General features: G+C 40.8%; 1 protein-coding gene across 5 annotated transcripts in view; it reads left to right on the top strand.

Moving 5' to 3' along the window:
• The window catches only part of LOC132830691 (protein TANC2), a 996151-nt gene that overhangs the window by 588239 nt on the left and 382279 nt on the right, over positions 1–25633 (top strand). For all 5 annotated transcript variants that reach the window (XM_060848498.1, XM_060848499.1, XM_060848500.1 and 2 more), the window contains one exon: positions 6996–7144. In XM_060848498.1, coding sequence (XP_060704481.1) covers positions 6996–7144 — 149 coding nt within the window. The remainder of the gene's footprint in view (positions 1–6995; positions 7145–25633) is intronic.

The raw sequence follows: 25633 nt of genomic DNA, 5'->3' as shown, positions 1-25633 counted from the left end.
TACATCATCCTGGTTTCTCGCTGTCGGCCATAGAAACCCCTGTCTGTGCCTGTGACAAGAGAGTCCCCTATCACAATTGATCGCTTAGAACCTGGCGTACCCCTTGTTACACTTGAGCCAGCCTCGGTATGAGAAACTTGGCTGTTCATGCTATATTCCCCTGAGATTCCGTTACCCCCTATATTTTCCAAAACAGCATACTTGTTTGAGATTAGATTAGATTACTTACAGTGTGGAAACAGGCCCTTCGGCCCAACAAGTCTACACTGACCCGCCGAAGCACAACCCACCCATACCCCTACATTTACCCCTTGCCTAACACTACGGGCAATTTAGCAGGGCCAATTCACCTGACCCGCACATCTTTGGACTGTGGGAGGAAACCGGAGCACCCGGAGGAAACCCACGCAGACTTTGGGAGAATGTGCAAACTCCACACAGTCAGTCGCCTGAGTCGGGAAATGAACCCGGGTCTCAGGCGCTGTGAGGCAGCAGTGCTAACCACTGTGCCACCGTGCTGCCCGCAAATAGGGATAGCTACAGGAGATTCTTGCATTACCTCCCTCCCTCTCCTACCTTTCCTGGAAGAAATCCATCAACTGACTGTATTTGTGGTTTTTCTCCGTTCGTATAACTGCCATTCATCACAATCCGTAACTTCTGTAAATTCTTCATTGTCTCTCACTGCTGCTCCAACCGATCCATGCGATCTGATCAAACACACTTAGCAGATACCTGACAGGAAGAGCACATCACTCTACTAAAAGGTCATCTTTGCTCCTTAGCAATCTATATACCCAGCAAATAGCACAGTCTTGTTACTCTAAAAAAACACTACTCCAAACTAACTTACTACCTATGTTTTCAAATTTTAATCAAGAGGCAAATCTCAGTAAATATATAACCAAAAAGAATGCACTCTGCTCACTATTGTAGATTTACAAAAAAAAAAGCAAGATTACTCCTAAAGACCATGCACTTATCTGCTCCCAAGCTGTGAGCTCCCCCACACAGGTTCCTCCAAGGTCAGCTGTGATTTTCGCTGTTTGTTAAATTTTTCTTTGATGCACTCCAATGTAGAAGATAATTGAACTTAAACAACAAATGTCAGACAGCAGTGTTGGTTTCTTCCTTTCTCTCTCTCACTGACCATGTGGTCTTGGCCTTTGTCTCTCTTCCTCCTGTTTAAAGTGCCATTGTTTTGATCTTTTTTCCACCAAAGTTCCAAAAGAATGCAACAGCTTATAAAACCGTAATTACGGTTACTGGAATTTAAGGAAATTCAGCTTCAACACCTAACATAACTCAGCAAAGGAGCAGCTGTTACAGCCACCATTCCTTTCCATCCTCCATCTATTAACTTAGATGTGATTTGTTGAGAGTCACTTACTGTCCGTTACTCATGATTTACCAGGTAGACAAAAATGTTAGTAATTGGAAACATTGTCAGTTGTCTGGGCTTTTTAAGAATCAGAATTTAGAGTCATAAAATCATAGAGATGTACAGCTCAGAAACACATTCTTCAATCCGACTCATCCATTCCGACTAGATATCCTAAGCTAATATAGTCCCATTTGCCAGCACTTGGCCCATATCCCTTTAAACCCTTCCTGTTCATATACCTACCCAGATGCCTTTTAAGTGTTGCAGTTGTAACTACCTCAACCACTTCATCTGATAGCTCATTCCATACATGCACCACCCTCTGCGTGAAAAAGTTGCCCTTTAGATCCCTTTTAAATTTTTCTCCTTTCACCCTAAATCTATGCCCTCTAGTTCTGGACTCCCCCAACTGGGGAAAAGACCTGTCTATTTACCCTATCCATACCCCTCATGATCTTATAAACTTCTATAAGGTCACCTCTTAGCCTCCGACGCTCCAAGTAAAACAGCTCAAGCCTTTCTCTTTAACTCAAATCCTTCAACCCTGGCAACATCCTTGTAAATCTTTTTTGAACCCTTTCAAGTTTCACAACATCTTTCCGATCGGAAGGAGACCAGAATTGCACGCAATATTCCAACAGTGGCTTCACCAATGTCCCGTACAGCCACAACATGACCTCCCTGCCCGAGGAGCTTTCAAGATGTCTTCTTTGAATGATTACAGGAGGTAGTATAAATATTCCTGTGAAATAGGTTTTCTGTTGTATTAAAAGTACAGAGTGGAATTATATTCTGTAATTTATAATGTATGAATTACCTACAAAAATAAGATAATATGCCTCAAGGCTGGGACTCTGTGGAGTCTAAGCAATTGCCAATCCTGTCAAGGCTCTCCTCAAATTGTGGCAAGTTATTTCTTTTCCTAAAAGCTTAAAACCATTCTGCAGAGTTTTAAATGTCATGAGAAAGGCACATTTTGTACTGTGTAATGTGCAAGAACATATATGAATCTATTTTTCGACTTGCTTCCCTTTACCTTGTTATGAACAGTGTTCCAATACAAGACTGCAATTTTAGTGCCTCTATGTCTGAGCCAGGAAGTCTGCATTCAAGTCCCACCTGCTCCATAGTTGTGTGATAACATGTCTGGACAGGTTGACTTAAACATCAGTTCACTTTTTTCAATACCTGAACATGCTAGCAAATGATCAGTGGAAATATGTGTTGAATTGCATAGTTGCTACTAACATGGTGATTTATTACACCCTGTCCATTCGTTTCCAGGTATTGCTGTTTCCTGCCACATTGTATATGTTTTTGAAGTGCAGTCACTGTTAGGAACAGGACACCAATGACTGACCCAGCTCTGTTCACCTACCTTTGTTGCTTACTCATTATGCACACTTGTATTGCAATGAATTGCAGCAGCCAAACTACAGGGCAACTTTGATTATCCAAATGACACGAGCTGGAAGTATTTTGTTCAGATAATGGAATGTTCGGATAATACAGTTTACCCAAGCATCAGGAACTTGAGATCTTGTTCAAATAATCTGAAATGCAGATAATCGACATTTGGATAATCGAGGTTGCCCTGTATACACAATTAAGATGCCACAGACAATTTTATGATAATCTCTAGAATTTATTTTTTAAAATGCTTTAATGGGTCTTGAACGATGTACCATTCTGTGCCATTTTAGAGTCACATCTAGATAGATATCCTTCCCTAAAGGACACTAGCCAACCAACTGAAGTGTTTACCAACATTAATGATTGTTGGCATGGCCACCATCAGGAAGACTAGCTTTCAATTTCATATTTCAATACCAAGTAATGACCATCTCTAATTGAGGATCTAAAATCTGGATTTAGGCTGTTGTCAGGAGCAACCATTTAATGCATGCTTTTACTAACTACAAAATAGATTCTCAATGCAAAGTAAAATAACAAAATGGCTTCAGGCTGCAAATTAACACTGTTTAAAATGGTTTCTCACTGTACTAAAGGCTGCATTCCTGCCTTGCTGAGTTTAACTGAATCGAAGATAAAGCAGAACAATGGACCTTTTACAGTATGGAATTAACTAAGCTAGATAGGACATTACTAACCATCCCAGCTAACCTTGAAATGCAGGAGCATAGAGATAATGTGTAGAAAAACAACTTTGTTTCCCAGGAAATATCATTGGGTTAACCAGCTGTCCATTATATCATTTTATTACACTTTATTGAATTTACTCTGCAATTAAGGTTGCACTATTTCTTAAGAAACATATAAAAATTGCCTTTGTTCCAAGTGAATTGCGCAGTTTCTCCAAGGAACACAGAAGCTTTTAATCTCTGTGCTGCTGGACAAACCTATGCCTGGCGTCATAAATTGTGAAATCTTGCTGAAGCAGACTGTACTCCTGTTGTTTCTTTGACCAATTGTGGAACCGAGAGACCCCTCCCAGAGGGTTGAGATCTTCACAATAAGAGACAATTGAACCATTCCCCCCCCGCCTGTTGATGTTCAGTTGTGTTACCATTACTAATTCCCCCACAATCGATAGTCTTGGAGTTGCCATGAACCTGGAAATCAACTGCACACCACCTGCAAACTGGCTCCAAGCCATTCACCATTCTAAACTGGAAATATATCACTGTTCCTTCACTGTTGTTGAGTCAAATTCTGAAATTGACTTCCTAACAGCACTGAGAGTTTATCATGGGCATATCAAGAAGGCAGCTCACCACCACTTTCTGAAGGGCAACTAGGTATGAGCAATAATGCTAGCCAGTCAAGGACACCTATGTCTCACAAGTGAATAAATAAAAGCCTTACAGTATACATTAATACGTTTTGCATATTAGCTGGTGATGCCTTCAGTAAATTTATGGAAGAGATCACTGCAAGCAAATTATTTAGTTTATAGTACTTGATGAAGTCCAAGAACAGCTGTGTTACAAGACTTGTTATCAATTTATTACCAATTTTAATTGTATCTTCGGTTGTTAAACCTTTTCAGTAGCTGAAATTAAAAATGAGAAAAAAATACTTTGAAACTAATACCTGTTTGTGTGTTTCATACACAATTTGTATGCTTTTGACTGAAGCATTTATGAAACTTTGATTGTTAAGACCGAGTCTATAGGGGTGAACAGTTTATGATATGGGTTGGTTAATAAGTTTGTAGAAGACCCAAAGATCAGTGGAGTTGTACATAGTATAGTAGGTTGTCAAAGGATACAACAGGATATAGATCAATTGCAGATATGGGTGGAGACATGGCAGATGGAGTATACTCCAGTTAATTGAGAGTTGCTGCACTTCGAGAGATCAAAAGTTAAGGAGAAGTAGTTTGTGATAGTACGGATCCCTGCGCAACACTACTCGTCATGGACCTCCAGCCAGAAAATAGTCTTCCACCACCACCTCTGCTTTCTATGGGCAAGCCAATTCTGAATTCATGCGGCTGAGTCACCCTGAATCCCATGCATCTTAACCTTTTGGATCAGCCTATCATGAGGGACATTGTCGCAAGCCTTGTTAAAATATATGTAGACAACATCCACTGCTTTGCCCTCATCAATCACCTTTGTCACCTCTTCAAAAAATTCAGTCACTTGATAAACCGTGACCTGCCCAGCACAAAGCCATGCTGACTGATCCTAATTGGACCATGCTTTTCCAAATGTACGTAAATCTTATCCCAAAAAATTCTCCTATTTCTTCCCAACCACCTATGTGAGGCTCATCAGTCTATAGTTTCCAGAACCCCTCCAGTGGCTAGCGAGGATACAAGGCTCCAGAAATCTCTTCTCTTTCTCAATAACCTGGATAGATACCAATGGGCCATAGGACTGAGGCACTTCAGTGCTGTTCAAGAGACCCAACACCACATCTTTCTTGATCTCAACATGCCCCAACATATTAGCGCACTCCACACAATTTCACTATCCTCCATATCCTTCTCCTGGGTGAACACCAACTCAAAGTACTCATTTAAGATCGGGGCTGTTCTCATTGGAGAAGAGAAGGTTTAGGGGAGATCTGATAGAAGTGTATAAGATGATTAGGGGTTTAGATAGGGTAGATACTAAGAACCTTTTACCGCTAATGGAGTCAGGTGTTACTAGGGGACATAGCTTTAAATTAAGGGGTGGTAGGTATAGGACAGATGTTAGGGGTAGATTCTTCACACAGCGGGTTGTGAGTTCATGGAATGCCCTGCCCGTATCAGTGGTGAACTCTCCTTCTTTATGTTCATTTAAGCGGGCATTGGATAGGCATTTGGAAGTTATTGGGCTAGTATAGGTTAGGTAGGACTCGGTCGGCGCAACATCGAGGGCCGAAGGGCCTGTACTGCGCTGTATCCTTCTATGTTCTATGTTCTATGTTCTATCTCGCCCACATTCTCTGTCTCCAAGCACATGTTCTCTCCTTCATTCTTGAGTGGTACTACCTTCTCCCTAGTTAGTCTCTTGTTTTTAATGTATTTGTACTTGAGCACTAAAACTATGAAGGAACAGGTCTCTTTGAGTTTCAAATTAAAGTATAGTTGATTGTAAACCCATTCAAATAAATATGATTTAAAAAAGTGAAATGCCTTCATGTATACACACGTGCTAGCATACGTGGAAACAGAACTTGGTGCAGTGTAAGGAGAGAAGTGAATGAATTACAAATTTGAAAAGAATTTGAAATTTTGATGGGTGTGACTGCTGCTGTTCTCCTGAAGGCCGTGTTTTTAAACTAAAATCATTCCTTTAGTGTAGATTCTATGGCATTTGATATTTTATTTTTTAATTTGTGCCTCCAAAGTATTTCAACTTGTTACAGACATGGTATTGGCTTGATTAATTGTAGAGTCAGAGAGAGCTAATCACATATTTTCCCAGGAATCCTTCTTGATATTTCTGTTTTCTGTATAAGCCTGAAACTAATTATCATAGCTTCTCTCAGGTGAGGTTGGGAGGGGGCAATTTTGACGTGTGAATACTAACTCTTGGCTCAAAACAGAGACAATCTATTTTCAATGCAGAGTTTTTATGGTCCACTGTCAGGATTCGTAGATTGGGGTGTGCATTCCTCTTGTATGATTAATGAGTATTTGAGAATCTTTGTTTCAGCAATACCTGTAGTTCAGAATTCTTATCTCCAAGGCCATTAGTAATTCTTACTGTTAGCTATGCATCCCAGATGATGAATTTTAATGTCCAGCTATTTAGATTTGCTTAGTCTTTTCAGATATGGTAGTCCGTTTCAGCCATGTTATTTAAAAACTCCTTTAAAGGTAAGGTTGTTGGGTTCTACGGACCATAGGATTGCTCTGTCAATACAGAACTAGTGGTGGTTTAACATGAGGATCCCCATAGCTTAAATGAGGGGAGAGCTTGAAAGGAGAGTCCTTCATGGTAACCTCAGCTGGTTCAGGAATTGAGCCAACACTGGTGTCAATGTGCAACACAAACCAGCCGTCCAGCCAACTGAGCTAATCGAATCAAGTCTGGTACAAGTGAGAGTCTGGTACAAGTGTGTTGATATATTGTGGAAAGTATCACCCAACTGTTTTTCTTATGTCTAAGATTGTTTCTTTCATTAATTTGGTTTCTACCTTTCTGCACAGGTGACTCAGAACAGGAACTGGGACCTCCACCATCTGTGGATGAGGCTGCAAATACACTCATGACACGACTAGGCTTTCTACTAGGAGATAAAGCTTCAGAGGTACAGCAAAGCGCAGAATACAGCATGGAAGAACAGGATGAAAATCAGGTATGATTCTGTTCAGGAACTGTATTTGGAAATGATTTTGAAAGGTTTGTTATATTGTGCATTGTATACCTGACATGAGTTAGCATTGTTAAAGATACTATATCACGTTTAATACATTAATGGATTGTGATGATGATGTTACAATGCATTCCAGATTTTAAAAAATATGCAGCATTATTTCATCCTTCCCATACTGAAGACCCATTGCTTCCAATTGCCACCAAAATAAAGCCATTCAACAGTAGTCAATAAATAAAATGCCGGGTTACCTTTTTATGCTTTTGTAATTCCTGGTTCCCTTGATGCAACACAGGGGAGGTGAAACCACACCACTCCACATGAGGCCAAAGAACATGGGAACACCCATGAAGGTCAGCAGCAGATATGATAGGGATTTAGATTGTAAGAGAAATATAATGAAAAGTTTGTGGCATTTTCAGGGATTACATATTTTTTGTGTTTTTAAATGTTTAATGTAATTTTTATTGATTAATTGTGTCAGGATTTCTAAAACTTCCATGGGTTTGGTGTGAAGGGAATATCAGGTATCAATGAGGAGGAGAAGGGGTTGGAGGACTTGTGAGCCAGGCACACTAATTTAGTAGTTACCCAGTAGACTTTAATTCATCTGTTCACCGTTGTTTGGAACCGTCTGGTAAAGTCACCATCTCTGAGTTAAAGTTGGAGTCTTCAGAAGGTTCTGACTTATTTAGCTTAATAGTTTCCCAGGACTTTACTGGAATTGCTTTAGAGTCAGCTGCATCAATACCTCTATTTCAAAAAATAGTAGGATTGTTTTGGGACAGAAAAAAACATTCATCTAATGCCCTCTTGAATGCCTCAGTTGAACCTTCCTCCACCGCATTTCCACCAGAAAAAATTTTTCTTGCATCACATTTGCTTTCTTTTCAAATCACACTATACCCTCTCATTCTTATTCCTTTTATAAGTGAATACATTTTTTCTGTCTCTATTCTATCCAGTCCTCTTGTGATCTTGAAAACTTATGTCAGATTACTTGGTCCCCTCGGGGCAACATCACTGATCTCTCCTATCTAACCCCTTAATTGAAGATTTTCATCCCTTGGAACCATTCTTGTCCCATTCTTCTGCAATCACTCAATGCATTCATATTTTTTCTTCAGAGTGGCGTCCAGAGCCAGTTGAGGTCTAACAAATATATTATACAGTTTCGGTGTCACCTCCTTGCTGTTGTATTCTAGCCATTGTTAAGAAGGTCCAGGATATTACTATATGTTTTAATACCTGCTCTGTCCACTTGTCCTGTCATATTCAGCGATCCAAGTACATATGTACCCAGCTCCTCCTCTTACAGCTACTTTAGAGTTGTAATCATTAATGTATATTGTCTGTGTGTTCTCCTACCACTTACACTTGTCTGCATTGAACTTCATCTGCCACTTATTTGTCGATTCCACCAACTTGCTACATCCTCTACGTTGTCCTCCTCTTGGTTTACAATGCATCCAAGTTTTGGATTATCTGCAAACTTTGAAATTGTCTGCTGAGATTACATCGTTAATATATATAGAGGAATCTCGTTGGATCACAATACTGACTCATAGGGAGCTCTAATACAGAGCTTCCTCCAACCTGAAAAATAATCATTGACCATTACTGTCTGTCTCCTTTCACTCAATCAATTTTATAGACGTGTCCCTTTTATTCCATGAAAAATAACTATTCTCAAGTCTGTTATGTAACACTATTGTGTAGCGAATGCTTTCTATTCATTACCCTTTCAAGTTAGTTATATGCTATTTCCCCTTTAGCAATCCATGCTGTTCTTCCTAATCAGCTCTCCTTTTTCCATATGACTAATGATTCTATCAAATTAATTGTTTCCAGAAGTTTCTTCACCTTGAATTTAAATGGATTAGTCCGTAATTGCTGGGCTAATCCTTATAAGCATTTTTGAATAAGGTAGTCATGTTTGCTATTCTCAAGTCTTCTGGCACTTCCTCTAAGTCTAGGGAAAATTGAAAGATTATAGCCAGTGCCTCAACAGTTTTCACTCACATTTCTTTCAGTACCTTTGGATGCATTTCATCCAGTCCTAATGCCTTGTCAGCTTTAAGTCTAACCAACACTACCTCTTTTCAATTTTGTACGCTCCGAGTGATAGAGTTTTCTCTTTTGTCGCCATGGTATAGGTATCATCTACCTCCTTGGTAAAGACAAAGGCAAAGCCATGCCTCTTGCCTTCATCTGAAACTTCACATTTTGGTCCCTAATCAGCCTTACTCCTCCTTTTACCACGCTGCTGATATAGCTATAGGACTTTGGGATTATCTTTATGTTGACTGAAAGTCTTTTCTTGTAATGTACCTTTGTTTCCCAAATTTGGTTTCCTCTTGGCTCATGATTATGTTTTATACCAGGCAGCCATCATAAGCATGCTTTGTTGCCTTTATTTTAGTTTCTATGTCCCTTTCGATCCAGGAATTTATTTTGTTTTTTGCTGACCCTTTGTGGGAATATATCTTGACTGCACCTGAACAGTCTCCTCTTTGAAGGTTATCCATTGTCCATTTTTCTCCTCAATCAATCTTTTAGTCCAGTCTATCCTGCCCAGATCTTTATTCCATTGAAATTAGTTTTCTGGCAGTTTATTTTTTTCTTTCTTTTTCTGGATTGGCCATTGTCATGCTTCACCATCATCTCTAAGGTTTACAATCCAATGATCACTGTCTCCTAACTATTTCCCAATGATACTTGATACACTTAGCTTGACTCATTTGTAAGAACCAGTTACAGCCATGCACCCTTTCTTTTTGGACTGGGCATGTACGACTGTAGAAAATTCTTCTAAAGATAGGCTAAGAATGCTTGCCACTCACTGCTGTTTACACTACCTCTCTATATTTGGTTATTAAAGACCCTCTCCCGTTATAACCACTCTGTAGTAGTAGCAATTCTCTGATTTCCCTGCCATTTTGGACATATGTATCTTTTCCGTTAATTGATGATCTCTAGGCCATGCCAAACAATGTTATTACAACCTTTCTGTTTCTTATCTCCAACCAAATTGCTTCTGTGCTTGTACCATCTGGGATATTCACTTTCTCCAGCGCAGCATTAATGTCCTTAATCAGTACTAGCACACCGACCTGCTTTCCTTCCTCTTCCATCTGTTCTGAACAACTTGTACCCAGGAATAGTTACCCAGTCTTGCCCTTCTTTAGCCTAGTCTTTGTCTTTGCCAAACACAAGTGTATTAGCATCCATTATTTTTCAACTTTGCTAAAAATCACACAACGCCCGGTTATAGTCTTAACAGGCTTATGTATTGAAAAAGAGGAGACAGCCTCTCATCGGGCACCTTGCACCTTCAATGCATTATCTGAGCTGATATGGCATCTATTGTTAAAGTTCACTTGAGAATGTAACTTTTAAAAAAGTTCTGGCATTTACATATGAAAGAACTGAAACCAACATGGTCATTCTAAAAGATGAGAGACATACAAACAATCCAGGTCTTTTTCAATATATAATTTCAGTTCCATCACACTGTAAACATTTGCTATAAATTCTGTTTTATGATCTTAGACTCTACTACCAGGGCGGCACGGTGGCACAGTGGTTAGCACTGCTGCCTCTCAGCGCCAGGGACCTGGGTTCAATTCCCACCTCAGGCGACTGACTGTGTGGAGTTTGCATGTTCTCCCCGTGTCTGCGTGGGTTTCCTCCGGGTGCTCCGGTTTCCTCCCACAGTCCAAAGATGTGAGGGTCAGGTGAATTGGCCATGCTAAATTGCCCGTAGTGTTAGGTAAGGGGTATATGTAGGGGTATGGGTGGGTTGCGCTTCGGCGTGTCGGTGTGGACTTGTTGGGCCGAAGGGCCTGTTTCCACACTGTAAGTAATCTAAAGTACCACCTGATGAAGGAGCAGTGCTCCGAAAGCTAGGGCTTTCAAATAAACTTTGTACACCCCCATTCAACACCGGCACCTCCAAATCTTTTCTACTTTGTTTTAACTAGCTCCAGCTGGTAAATAAAAACCTATCCCAACTATTCCACAACTCAAGGGAACTATTTGATTTAGTACAATCCACATGTCTGAATGAACCAGGATCAGGATTGCCAGTGATAAATGCAGAGTTCAGTCCTAAAGGAAAAAGATAAGAGCAGAATGGCAGTCTATCACTGATTATCATTCATTAAAATCATGGAATTTCTACAGTATGGAAACAGACAATTTGGCCTGCCACAACCCAAAGGTGTCCAGGTTAGGTGAATTAGCTGTACTAAATTGCCCATGGTATCCAGGGATGTGTAGGTTAGGCGCATTAGGAGGATAATCAGGTAAATATAAGATAATAGGGTCGGGGAATGGGTCTGGTTGGGTTACTCTTCAGAGAGTCAGTGTGGACTTGTTGGGCCGAAGGGCCTGTTCCCACACTGTAGGGATCTATAAGATCCCACCCAGACCCACTCCCCTACCCTTTACCCGTAACCCTTAATTTACCATGGCTAATCTAGCTGGCCTGCGCATTCGTGGGCATTTTATCATGGCCAGTCCACCTAACTTGTACATCTTAGACTGTCTTGGGAGGAAACCGGAGCATCAGGACTAAACCATGCAAACTCCACACAGAATCGAACCCAGCTGTCTGGCAAAACAGCTGAGCCACTGTAGTGCCCCATCTTCGTTGGAAGGCCAGTGTGGACTCAGTGGGCGAAATTGTCTGCTTCCACACTGTCCAAGGCTGGAATTGAACCTGGGTCTCTGGTACTCAGAGGCCGCAGTGCTAACCATCGTACCACCCTCAGTTCCTCAGAATATCCAGGGTACTTTTTATTTAAAACAGATTGTTTGTTTAGAGCTTTGGGGCTGTGTCTGTTACTGCATACTGTTATAAATCCCCTATATGTTATCTTTGTGCAATTGATCTAACTTTCACTGGGGCAGTACGATAAACTACACTGATTCTGTTCCTAGAATCATACTGGCAAAACTCAACTTATTTTAATAAAATTCAAATACAGACATGCCTGAACCTCAAGACTCTGATCAATACCAGCTGTTGCAAATGAGCTGGAATAAAAAATAATATAACTGCAAAAAATATACATTATTTTACGCATCTCTGTAACATTTGGATGGGAGCATTGTTCTACTGGTTACATAATCACTAATTTGCTTTGTCTGCTCAGTCTTTACAAAAATGAACACGAGCAATTAAAACTTACTTCGCATTCAATTGTAATTTTTTTTGATCCTCTAGAACCAATGTATCCACAATTTCTAGGGCCACAACCTTAAGCACTCTGAAGTGCAGAGCATTAGGCCCGGGGGATTTATTGGATTTTAATCCCATCAATTTCCCCAGTATCATTTCCTGACTAATAAGAATTTCCTTCAGTTCCTTCTTCATGTTTGACCCTCTTTCCCCTAACATTTCCTGAAGGTTATTTGTATCCTCCTTAGATAAGACAGATCCAAAGTATTTGTTTAACTGGTCTGGCATCTCTTTCTTGTCTATTATGAATTCACCTGATTTTAACTGCAAGTGACCAGTCTTTTTCTCATCACATATCTATAGAATCTTTTGCAGTCAGTTTTTTTTTGTTTTCCGCAAGCCTGTTTTCATAATATATTTCCCTTTCTGAATTAAACCCCTTTGTCCTCCTCTGCTGAATTTTAAATTTCTCTCAGTCCTCAGTTTTGCTGCTTTTTCTGGACAATTTATATGCCTCCTCTTTGGCTTTTACACTATCCTTGATTTCCCTGGTTAGCCATGGTTGAGCACCTTCCCTGTTTTACTCTTATGCCAGATAGGGATGTACAGTTGTTGAAGTTCATCCATGTGTGCTTTAACTGACATTGCCTGACCACCATCAACTCCTTAAGTATCCTTGGCTACCTTATCCTAGGAGAACATAGAACATTACAGCGCAGTGCAGGCCATTCGGCCCTTGATGTTGCACTGACTTGTGGAACCAATTTGAAGTCTATCTATCCTCCACTATTCCATTTTCATTCATATGACTATCCAATGACCATTTAAATGCTTTTAAAGTTGGTGACACTACTACTGTTGCAAGCAGTGCATTCCACACCCTGCTACTCTGAGTAAAGAAACTGCCTCTGACATCTGTCCATGTCTATCACCCCTCAATTTAAAGCTGTGTCTCCTCGTGCTAGCCATCACCATCCGAGGAGAAAGGTGCTCACTGTCCGCTCTATCTAACCCTCTGATTATCTTATATCTCTTGATTAAGTCACCTCTAAACCTTCTTCTCTCTAATGAAAACAGCCTTAAGTCCTTCAGCCTTTCCTCATAATACCTTTCCTTCTTTCCAGGCAACAGCCTAGTAAATCTCCTTTACACCCTTTCCAATGCTTTCACATCCTTCCTATAATATGGTGATCTAGAACTGAAAGCAATACTCCAAGTGCGGCCGCACCAGAGTTTTGTACAGCTGCAGCAATGATCTCACTGCTCTGAAACTCAATTCCTCTACCAATAAATTGTATGCCTTCTTAACAACTCAATTAACCTGGGTGGCAACTTTCAAGTATTAGTGTGCATGAACACAGAACTCTGTTCATCGAGCAAGAATCTTACTATTAGCCCAGTACTCTTTATTCATGTTGATCCTTCCAAAGTGAATCACCTCACTCTTTTCCACATTAAACTCCATTTGTCATGTCTCAGCCCAGCTCTGCAGCTTAGCTATGTCCCTCTGTAACCTACAACAATGATAAACATATAAAAATGACAAACAGCAGTCGACCCAAAACAGTAACCACTAGTAACTGAACTCTAGGATGAACAATTCCCATCAGCCACCACCCTCTGTCTTCTTTCAGCTAGCCAACTTTTGATCCAAACTGCTAAATCGCCCTCAATCCCATGCCTACATATTTTGTGCAATATCCTATCGTGAGGTACCTTATCAAACGCCTATCTGAAATCCATATACACCACATTCATGGCTTTACCCTCATTCACCTGTTGGTCACTATCTCAAAGAACTCAATCAGGTTTGTGAGGCATGACCTACCCTTCACAAAACGGTGTTGACTAACCCTAATCAATTTATTCCTCTCCAGATGATTATAAATCCTATCCCTTATAAATCCTTTTTCAACACTTCACCCACAACCGAAGAAAGACTCACTGGTCTATAATTATTAGGGTTGTGTCTACTCCCCTTCTTGAACATTTGCTATCCTCCAGTCTTCAGGCACTATTCCTGTAAACAATGACAACATAAAGATCAAAGCCAAAGGCTCTGCAATCTCCTTCCTGGCTTTCCAGAGAATCCGAGGGTAAATCCCACCGACCCAGAAGACTTATTATTTTCACACTTCCCAGAATTGCTAACACCATCCCCTTGTGGACGTCAATCTCAACCAGTCTCGTAGCCTGTATCTCAGTATTCTCCTCGACAACGTTGTCTTTTTCCAGTGTGAATACTGATGAAAAATATTCATTTAGCGCTTCCCCATTTCCTCCAACTCCACGCACAACTTCCCTCTACTATCCTTAATTGGCCCTAATCTTTCTCTAGTTATTCTTTTATTCCTGATATACCTTTAGAAAGCTTTAGGGTTTGTCTCGATCCAATCTGCCAATGACTTCTCATGTCCCCCCTGGCTCTTTAGGTCTTTCCTGGCTAACTTGTAAGTCTCAAGTGCCTTAACTGAATCTTTACGTCTCATCCTAACATAAGCCTTCATCTTCCTCTTTACTAGAGCTTCAACTTCTTTAATAAATCACAACTCCCTCGCTTCTTTAATAAATCACTTCCTCCCTGCCTGACAGGTACATTCTTATTAATGACATGCAGTAACTGCCCATCCCCTGCAGTTTCCTTCCCTATCCTATGCATCCTAAATCTTGCCTTGTTGCATCATAATTGCCTTTCTTCCAGCAATAACATTTGTCCTGCAATATATACGTATATCTTTCCATAAACTTAAGTAAACATTACCGAGTTGTGGTCACTTTCACCAAAGTGCTCACCTACCTTCAAATCTAACACTTGTCTAGATTCATTACCCAGTACAAATCCAATGTGGCCTCACCCCTTGTTGGCAAATCTACATACTGTGTCAGGAGACCATCCTGCACACATTTGACAAAAACTGACTCATGTAAAGTACTCGAACTATTGTATTTTCAGTCAATATTTGGAAAGTTAAAGTCCCCCACAACAGCTATCTTGTTATTCTTGCTCCCATCCAGAATTATCTTTGCTATCCTTTCCTCTACATCTCTGGAACTATTTGGAAGTCTATGGAAAACTCCCATCAGAGTGACTTCTCCTTTCCTGTTTCTAACTTCAGCCCATTCTACCTCAGTAAACAAGTCCTCAAATGTCCTTTCTGCCACGTAATGCTGTCCATGACTAACACTGCCACATTTCCCCCTCTTTTACAATCTTCTGTGTTCTTACTGAAACTTCTAAATCCTGGAACCTATAACAACCGTTTCTGTCCGTGCTTCTACCATGTCACCGAAATGGCTACAACATCAAAGTCCCAGGTACCAACCCATGCTGTAAGTTCACCCACCTTATTCCGGATGCTCCTGACATTTAAGTAGATGTGCTTCAAAACCACCTTCCTGCTTGTTGGTGAACTCTTGTGACCTTGAAACCTCATTTCTGATCTCACTACTCTCAACCTCCTGGACACTGGATTCATGTGCCCTTCCTTCTGCTGAAGAGTGTTAGCAAATTCCCCCCCCAGGATATGGGTACCACTCTGGTTTAGGTGTAGAGGTAGACGTCCCATCTAGCCCCAAAATTAGCCTCAATTATTCAGGTATCCGAAACCCTCCCTCCTGCACCATCCCTGTAGCCACATGTTCAACTCAAAGATAAGGACTGCAGATGGTGGAGAGTCAGAGTTGAAAAGTGTGATGCTGGAAAAGCACAGCACATCAGGCAGCATCTGAGAAGAAGGATAGTCGATGTTTCGGGCATAAGCCCTTCAGAAATGTTGAGGGAGAAAGTGCTGAGTGAAAGGTAGGTGGGAAGCCAATACGTGGGAGGTAATAATGGTGGGTGGGAAGATTAGATTAGATTCCCAACAGTATGGAAACAGGCCCTTTGGCCTAACAAGTCCATACTGACTCTCTGAAGAGTAACCCACCCAGATCCATTCTCCTACCCTATATTTACCCTGACTAATGCATCTAACACTATGAACAGTTTAGTATGGTCAATTCACCTGATCTGCACATCTTTGCATTGTGGGAGGAAACCGGAGCATCTGGAGGAAACCCACGCAGACATGGGGAGAATGTGCAAACTCCCCACTTCGGGTGACTGTGTGAATAGAACCTGGGTCCCTGGCGCTGTGAGGCAGCCCTGCTAGCCACTGAGCCACTGTGCCACCCATGTTGGAAGGGAGGGCAGGTCCAGAGGGTGGTGCTGAGTTGGATGTGGAATGAGGTAGGGGGACGGAAATTTAGAAACTGGTGAAGTCAAATGTTTATGTCGTGTGGTTGGAGGGTCCCTCGCCTTATCCTAGCCAATACATACCTCATATAATCAAAGTTAGCTTTCTTTAAGTTCAGGACCCTAGTTTCAGATTTAACTGTGTCACTCCATCTTATTGAAAGCTTCTATCATGTTGTGGGCACTCTTCCCCAAAGGATCTTGCATCACAATGTTGCTTATTAAGTCTGTCTTGTTCCACAATACCCAGTCTCTGATGGCTTGCTCTCTGGTTAGTTCCTTGACATATTGGTTGAGGAAAGCATCCCTGATACATTCCTGGAAATTCTCCACCATCGTATTGCTACCAGTTTGGTTCATCTAATTAATACGTAGATTGAAATCACCTATAAGTGCTGTACCCTTATTGCGTGCATCTCCAATTTCCTGGTTGATGATAACCCTGCTTTCAACTACTGTTTGGTCTGTACACGACTCCCACAGACATCTTTTTTTCTTTGTACCACAGCTCTACCCATATTGATTCCGCACCAGGGAGGCACAGTGGCTCAGTGGTTAGCACTGCTGCCTCACAACACCAGGGTCCTAGGTCGATTCCAGCCTCGGGCGACTGTCTGTGTGGAGTTTGCATATTCTCCCAGTGTCTGCGTGGGTTTTCTCTGGGTGCTCCGGTTTCCTCCCGCGGTCTCAAAGATGTGCAGGTCAGCTGAATTGGCCATGCTAAATTGCTCATAATGTTAGGTGCATTAGTCAGAGGGAAATGGGTCTGGATGGGTTATTCTTCACAGGGTCAGTGTGGACTGGTTGGGCCGAAGGGCCTGTTTCCACACTGTAGGTAATCTAATCTAATCGTCCAGGCTAGAACATTGAACAGTACAGCACCATCCAGGTCCTTCAACCCTCGATGTTGTGCTGGCCTTTTATCCTACTCTAAGAACAGACTAATCTCTATACCCTTCATTGTACTATCTTCCATGTGCCTATCCAAGAGTTGCTTAAATGCCTCGAAGGTCTCTACTCTACTACCACTGCACTGCACCACTCACTGCGTAAAGAACCTGCCCCTGACACCTCTCCATAACCTTAAAATTATGCCCCCTCATGATAGACATTTCTACCATAGGAAAACATGTCTCAGACTATTCACCCTATCTCTGCCTCTCAACACCTTGTCCACCTCTATCAAGTCACTTCTCATCCTCCTTCGCTCCAATGAGAAAAGCTCCCTCAACCTTTCTTCATAAGACATGCCTTCCAGACATGGCAGCATCCTGGTAAATATTCTCTGCACCCTCTCTAAAGCTTCCACATCTTTCCTATAATGAGACGACCAGAACTGAGTACAATATTCTTTGTGTGATCTAACCAGGGCTTTATAGAGCTGCAGCATAACCTCAACTCTCAAACTCCATCCTCCTGCTAATCAAAGTTGATGCACCATACGCCTTCTGAACAACCCGATCAACTTGGGTGACAACTTTGAGGGATATAAAGACATGGAACTCAAGATACCTCTGTTCTTCCAAACTGCCAAGAATCCTGCCTTCAACCCTATATTCCGCATTCAAAATCGGCCTTCCAAAGTGAATCACTTCACACTTTTCTAGGTTGAATTCCATCTGTCCAGTTCTGCATCCTGTCAAAGTCCCGTTGCAACCTACAATAGCCCTCCACACTCTACCACTCCACCAACCTTCATGTCATCGGCAAACTTACGGACTCACCCTTCCATCTCCTCACCCAAGTCATTTATAAAAACCACAAAGAGCAGAGGTCCCAGAACCGATCTGTGTGGAACACCACTGGTCAGAGAGCTCCAGGCTGAATATTTTCCATCTACTGTCACCCTCTATCTTCTGTGGGCCAGTTAATTCTGTATCCAAACAACAATATTTCCCTATTGCATGCCACCTTACTTTCTGAATGAGCTTACCACAGCCACTGCTCTATCTTCGTCAACATGTCTTGTCACACTCTCAAAAAAGCCAGAAAGGTTTGTGAGTCATGACCTGCCCCTTACAAAGCAATGTTGACTATCTCTAATCAAACTATGGTTTTCCAAGTAATCATAACTCCTGTCTGTCAGAATCCTCCAATACTTTGCCCACCACTGACATAAGACTGACTGATCTGTAATTCCCCAGGACTATCCCTATTCCCTTTCTTGAACAAGGGAATAACATTTGCCACCCTCCAATCATCTGGCACTACTCCAGTGGGGAAGCAAAGATCATAGCCAAAGGGTCAGCAATCTCTTCCTTCACTTCTTGTAGTAACCTAGGGGATATCCTGTCTGGCCCAAGGGTTTTATCTATCCTTATGTTTTTCAAAATTTTGAGCACATCAACCTGTTCTACCAAACTTGCCCAGCACTATCAGCATGTGCTTCCTGAACAACTCCACATTGGTGTAGTGCTTTTCCCTTGAGAACATATGTTCCCAATTTAGGTGCCCCAGTTCCTCTGGAATAGCATTGTAATTTCCCTCCCCTAATGAAATACTTTCCCATACGTTTGGTTCCTATCCCACTCCTTGACTATAGGAAAGGTCAGAGAAATGTGATCACTATCACCAAAATGCTCTCCCATCTCGAGATCTGACACCTGAATGGTTTGTTGCCAAGCACGAGATCCAGTATGGCTTCCCCTCTAGTCGGCTTATGTACATATTGCATCAGGAGCCCTTCCTGGACTCACCAGACAAAAACTGCTCCATCCAAACTATTTGTACTAAGAAGGTTTCAATCAATATTAAGGAAGTTGAAGTCACCCATGACAACAACCCTGTTACCTTTCCAAAATCTGCCTCTCAATCTGCTCCTCCGTTTCTCTGTAGGTATTAAGGGGCATGTAGAAAACTCTGAATAAAGCTCCCTTTCTGTTTCTGACTTCCATCCATTCTGACCCTATCAATAAACTCTTTTTGCTGAACTCCCTTTCTGCAGCTGTGATAGTATCCCTAATGAGTAATGCCACTCCTCCACCTCTTTTACCTACTCTCTCTCTCCCCACCCGTCTCTTCCCCTCCTCCCCCCCAAAATTTGAAACATCTAAACCCTGGAATATCCAACAACCATTGGCTATCATTAGACTTGGATATCAAAGGGCCAATGGCCACAACATCATAGTTCCACATACTGATCTATACTCTGAGTTCATTACTCTTATTCCTGATAATTCTTGCACTTCAACCCATCACACTGACTGCACCTTTGTCCTATCAAGTGCCTATCCCACCTCACAGACTTTCTGCACATTGTCTCTGGCTGTTCACTATCTACTCCATCATCCGATCTGTTGGTCAGGTTCCCACTTCCCTACCAATCTTGTTTAAACCCTCCCGTAGAGTTCTAGCAAACCTCCCGGCCAGGACATTGGTGCCCATCCAGTTCGAGCGCAAACCGTCCTTCCTGTACAGGTGCCACCTTACCCAGAAGGTAACCCAATGATCCACATATTTGAAGACCTCTCTCCTACACCAGCCCTGCAGGCACGTGTTCATCTGCACTCACTCTATTCCTAGCCTCACTAGCATGTGGCACAGGTAGCACTCCTGAGATTACTACTCTGCTCACCCAGCCTTGTAGCTTCCGACCTAACTCCCTGCATTCTGTTTTCAGGTCCTCCTCCCATTCCCTACCTATGTCATTGGTACTAATGTGTACCACAACTTCTGGCTGCTCTCCCTCCCCTTTCAGAATCCTGCAGACTTGATGAGAGACATCCCTAACCCTGGCATCCGAGAGGCGATGTATTATCTGGGACTCTTGCTTGCAACCATTAAGGTCCTGTGTTACTTTTCTCCTTAACCACAACGCTACCCCTCTTCCCTTTTCTTTCTGTCTATTTTACCTGAAAATTGAAAAACACTGGACATTGAGTTCATAGGTGTAACATCTGCCCTTATATCTCCTTTTGCCTCACTGTTCAAACCCTCCACCCAAGTGAAGCTGAGGTTTCCTTCACTTAATCATAGACTTGTTTCACTGCAGAAGGAAGCCTTTTGATTTCCTGTATCTGCAACATTCTTTGAGCATTTTAACTTCATTCTGATTGGGAACAGTTTCTGTTTATCTAGTCTGTCCCGACATTTCATATTGTTGAAATACTAAATCAAATTTCTACTGAGTCTTCTCTTCAAGGAAGAGTTTTAAAGAAAGCCTGGACAGGCTAGGACTTTTTTCACTGGAGCATCAGAGGTTGAGGGGTAACCTTTCAGAGATTAATAAAATCATGACAGGTATAGTTAAGATGAATGACAGGTGTCTTTTCCATCAACTGGCTGTTTTAAAGACCAGGGATCATAATTCTAAGGAGAAAGATTTAAAAAAAGATATGAGGGGGCAATTGTTTTATACAGAGAGTGTTTGTGTGTGGAATGAACCTCCAGAGGAAGTGGCGGATGTGGATACGGTTACAACATTTAAAAGACATTTGGATAAGTAAATGATTATGAAATGGTTGGAGAGATCTGGGTCAAGTGCAGACAGGTGATACTGGTTTGTTTGGGATTAAGGTTGGCCATGACCAGTTGGACCGAAGGTCTGTTTCTGTGCTGTATGACTCTATGAAAATATCCCAACTTCTCCAAAATTTTCTCATAACTAACATGTTTCATTCCTCGACCATTCTGAAATCTCTTCTGCACTCTCTACAGTGCATTCACACCTGTCCTGAAGTGTGATGCCCAGGTCTGTAAACTGTACTCTAGCTGAGGTCTGATCAACGTCATGCATAAATTATTCATGACTTCTCTGCTCTCATATTTTGTGCCTCTATTAATGAATTCTGAAACACTGTATGCTTTATGAACTGACTATCCACCTGTCCTGCATGCTATGTATACAATTATTCAAATTCTTCAAGTCTTGCATACCGTTTAGAATTAGTACTACTAATTAGAATTGAACCAATGTATATCTTCTCCATTGTGAATGTCACTTCCTATTGATCTGCCCACTTCACTAAATTGTCAATATCTTTTTAAAGAGGTCAATGTAGAGCTTCACATGTTAAATTCCAAAGTTTTGCAGGGTTCACACTACAGAGTCCTGGGAATTCCACTATAAACCTTTTTTTTGAGCCTGAAAAATTCTTATTGATCATTTCCCTCTGTTTCTTATCCCTATCTTACTTTGGATTCTTATCTTGTACTTCTTTCAATTTGGTGTCACAGAATTGTTGCAACAGTGGGTTGTCATTTGCTGTATCAAGTCTAAATAGCTGTCTGATTAAGCAGTGCATGTTCTTCCACCTCTGTATAACTCTACACAATATTCGTTCTTATATAATAACCTAATTGTATTTTGATTTCCTTGGTTGAATGTGCCTCCTCTACCTCTTCAGACAACATGTTGAAGGTCTTAACTACTCGCTGTTTGAAAACGTTTCTCCTCATATCGCCATCACTTCTTTTGCTAATATTCACTCCTTACAATGCACTTTTCTCTACACTGGGGAAACCAAATGCAGATTTAGTGATTACTCTGCAGAACACTTCAAGCTTCACCTCAAGCTTTCAGTTGCTAGCCATTTAAATTCTACATCGTCAAGTTTTTCTATTTTTTTGCTTTTCAATGCTCTGTTTACTGCACCTCATCACCTTAGTATGCACTTTACACCCTTCTGAACTCAACTTTGAGTTTAACAATTTCACACTATGACCACTACCCCCCATTTTGATCCTGTTCTTTTTGTCCTGTTTCTTTATTAGCCTCTCTTTGCCTTTGAGCAGAACTGTTTAGTGTTCTGTCATTAACATTCAGTCTGGACAAATGCTTTGTGTCTTTGCTATGACCATTACCATTGCCTTTTGTTCCATAACATTTGTGTCATTTAATCTCTCCCACCCTCTAGAGTATCTCTGACCTTGCCTTTTGTTTTTCTCATTTCCCTTTCCACAAACAAAACCAATAACATTTCTGCTTTCTCTCAGTTGTCGAGTCATATTTTTGATATGTCAACTTACTTTCTCTCACTACAGATGCTGCCAGGCTTGCTGAGTATTTCCAGCTCAGTTTTCATTCTGGGCTTAACCAATTTTGGTTCCTTTGAATTTCAAGCAAGTTTTGAGCATCTGTGGATAAAGTACCCAACTGTTGCTGATGATGTAATTGTGCTGTTGGAATGCCTTGAGAGTTTGCAACTAATAGTAATTGGCCTCCATATTAAAAACAGAAGATCAGCATTCAAACAAAATGGAAGTATGCCGAGCATACCTTCTGTAATATCAAGGCAGATCAGATACATTATGCACTCTGTTAGCCATCATCTGCACATGCATGGCTAGTTATTTTCAAAACTATTTTTCACCGTCCACAGTTGAGAAGAAATTTTAAAAGATCATACAGAAACAATTCCATAGGTTGTGAAACAGCTTCACATGGAGTTGAATTGCTTAAATGTTTGTGATGACATTTGTATTTTCTTCATTGGTAGCTTTCTCTTAGTCCATTATTGTTTTAAAATGAAAGATAGTATTTAATATTATGGAAGTATCTTGGAAACAGGATGATTTGCTCTTTTAAAGCAGGAATCAATCTCCGAAAAACAAAACAGTGCTGCTTCTGATATCAGAAGTGTGTTTCACAAGTAAAGTCTGCTGAAAGTCTACGAGCAGCAGGAGACTTTTAGTATAATGGAGTGTTTGACAGTTTGCCAAATAGTGCATTATAATGAGGTCGCTGAGGTGCAAGTTGTGATGAGAGTCCCACTGATTAACTACACAACCAGTAAGAAATGCTTGAGTCAATTTGCCTTCCGCATCTTTTATAGAATGCTCACTTCTGCTTTTTTTTTCATTTTAGTTTGTTATCAGTCATGTATACCATTGGGGCTGGGGTTAAATTGAATTAGGTTTATTGTCACATGTATTCACATTAGTACTGTGAAAACTTCAGAAGTTGCCACTTATGTCGCAACCTGAGCTAGAAAAGTACCAAAATATAGAATCTTTGTTTTTCTTATTTTCTGCTCAGAACTAAGTTTGAAAAGTTAAACATTGCAGTCCTCCTTACTAAAAAGTAAAAAAGCAAAAACGCATGCTTAACAGTTCAACAGCACAGTTCATAAACACCATAGCCATGCTGGACTTGCATTCCCTCACAAAAGCTCTATCTCGCCCCTGCAGCCACCCTGGACTCACGTCGTTGGCAACCCTGGGCTGCCTGCTCCCACTTGCTTTTAATTATTTAGAAAAATGATCAACTATAGTATTAGGATGTGTTATGGACTAGGCTAGACCGCTCAAAGCATTCTTAAGCAGGCAACCCAGATCATAACTTTGCAATTTGTTTTGGTAAGTGTACAGTGAGAATTGCCCAGAGTAAGCTAGCTAGGTCGACCACTATGCTTTAAAACAGACAGAAATGCATTCACAAAATTACACAATGAAACACAAAGAGCACAATAAAGAACCCAGAACTCAGTCTATGCTAACTAGATTTAATTACGCTGTTCCAAATATACACAGCAATCCCAATAAGCATGCCCCCTTAAAAACTAGTACAAATGGAACACATGCTTTCAGGTTGATGTTAGAAGGGCAGAACTAGAGAGAGAGGTTCCACACAGCTAAATTCCTAACTAGTTCTGGACTGAACTGCTCAGCTATAGAGCTGACCACTCCCCTTTCATTATACAGGTCACTTCTAAAGCATGATCCCTTTGACCTGAACTCTTCATATTTTACATATAAACAAAAAGGCCACTCAATGCCCTTTAATCTCTGTAGCAAACCGGTCTACTAGGCATCGGGAGCGATTTATTAAGCCTCTGAAAAAATCAAGGACACAGTATCCTTGAGAAAAGGGAACAGCTTTGTGACAGATGTACCAAAAAATATATTCTTATTCTATAGAATGAATAACTTCAGGAATTACTTATCACTTCCATGAAAAGGTGTTGTTTGGATTGGACTTGGCTGAAAAGTCTCACTATCTGCTAAATTTAATTTTCTCGTGAGCTCTACAATGGAATAAGGAACTGATAGCTGATGTGCTCGTTCAGGATCTTCCCCAGTATACCAGTGTTAAATAATTTGGGCTGTTCATTACAACCCTTGACAGGATGAGAGAAAATGTGGACTAACTGTAACAATTGCCTGAAACTTTATTACTTGACATCTGTAAACCCATTTTACATGGTTGTATTTCTTTGTGCATTTTTATACTATACACTGTTTTTCTCAGTTAAATGAATGCAAGCTTTCCAGAATTGTGCTCATGCACCTTGAAGAAGTTAGTTTCCAAGTGATTGTTATTGGCTGAGCATCCACTCAAAAGCTTCTAAGAAAGGGAATAGTGATTAGTCCAAGGAATTGTGAAGAGAGCTGCCTGGGTAGAAGGGTTAAAGATGAGTAAACTTTAAAAAAAACAAATCAAAATCAATAGTAAATCGTTGCAATTGTAATTGGCTTTACATGTTATTCCAGTAACCGAGAAAGGATGCATTGAGTTACTACAGAAGTTGCTGACATCCTGTACTTGTAACTGCCTGGGGAATGATTTATGTCTTCGGATGTAACTAAAACCATTGTTAAAATAACAGATGTTTAAGAAATAACGGGAACCAAGTAATGGGCAATATCATTTTAAGACCAACTGAGGCTGGATGGGTGTTACGTCTGTTACTCTGTGTAGTAAGGAAATGGTTTGTGTTATTTTAAGACTCTTATTTCACTGTGTTTTTGTATAAAAGTTACACATAATGATCAAAAGTTACTTATTAAGTGAAATTTTTACTGACTGATAGTCTGTGTAAGTCTGAATTCATTATTTACATTTTATATTTGACTCTGATTTTAAATAGCTTGTGGCTTTAGCATGAAATACTACTCTGTAAATATTCTTTAATTTTTTTAAATCAAATATTACTGTACTCTGATGGACTTCTGTGATTTGCTTGGTATATCCCCTTTCTTCATATGTTCGAACCTGTTTCTTCGACCCTATGAGATCTTGTGAATTAAAGCAGTTAGAGCAGCCTTCTGATTTTCTATCCAGTGCCAAAGCACAATATTTTTTGTATGAGTACTGTTGTAAGATTATCTATTT

This window comes from Hemiscyllium ocellatum, chromosome 32 (assembly GCF_020745735.1).
Source record: "Hemiscyllium ocellatum isolate sHemOce1 chromosome 32, sHemOce1.pat.X.cur, whole genome shotgun sequence".
NCBI lineage: Eukaryota > Metazoa > Chordata > Chondrichthyes > Orectolobiformes > Hemiscylliidae > Hemiscyllium > Hemiscyllium ocellatum.
This window is presented reverse-complemented; position numbering and strand designations above follow the sequence as displayed.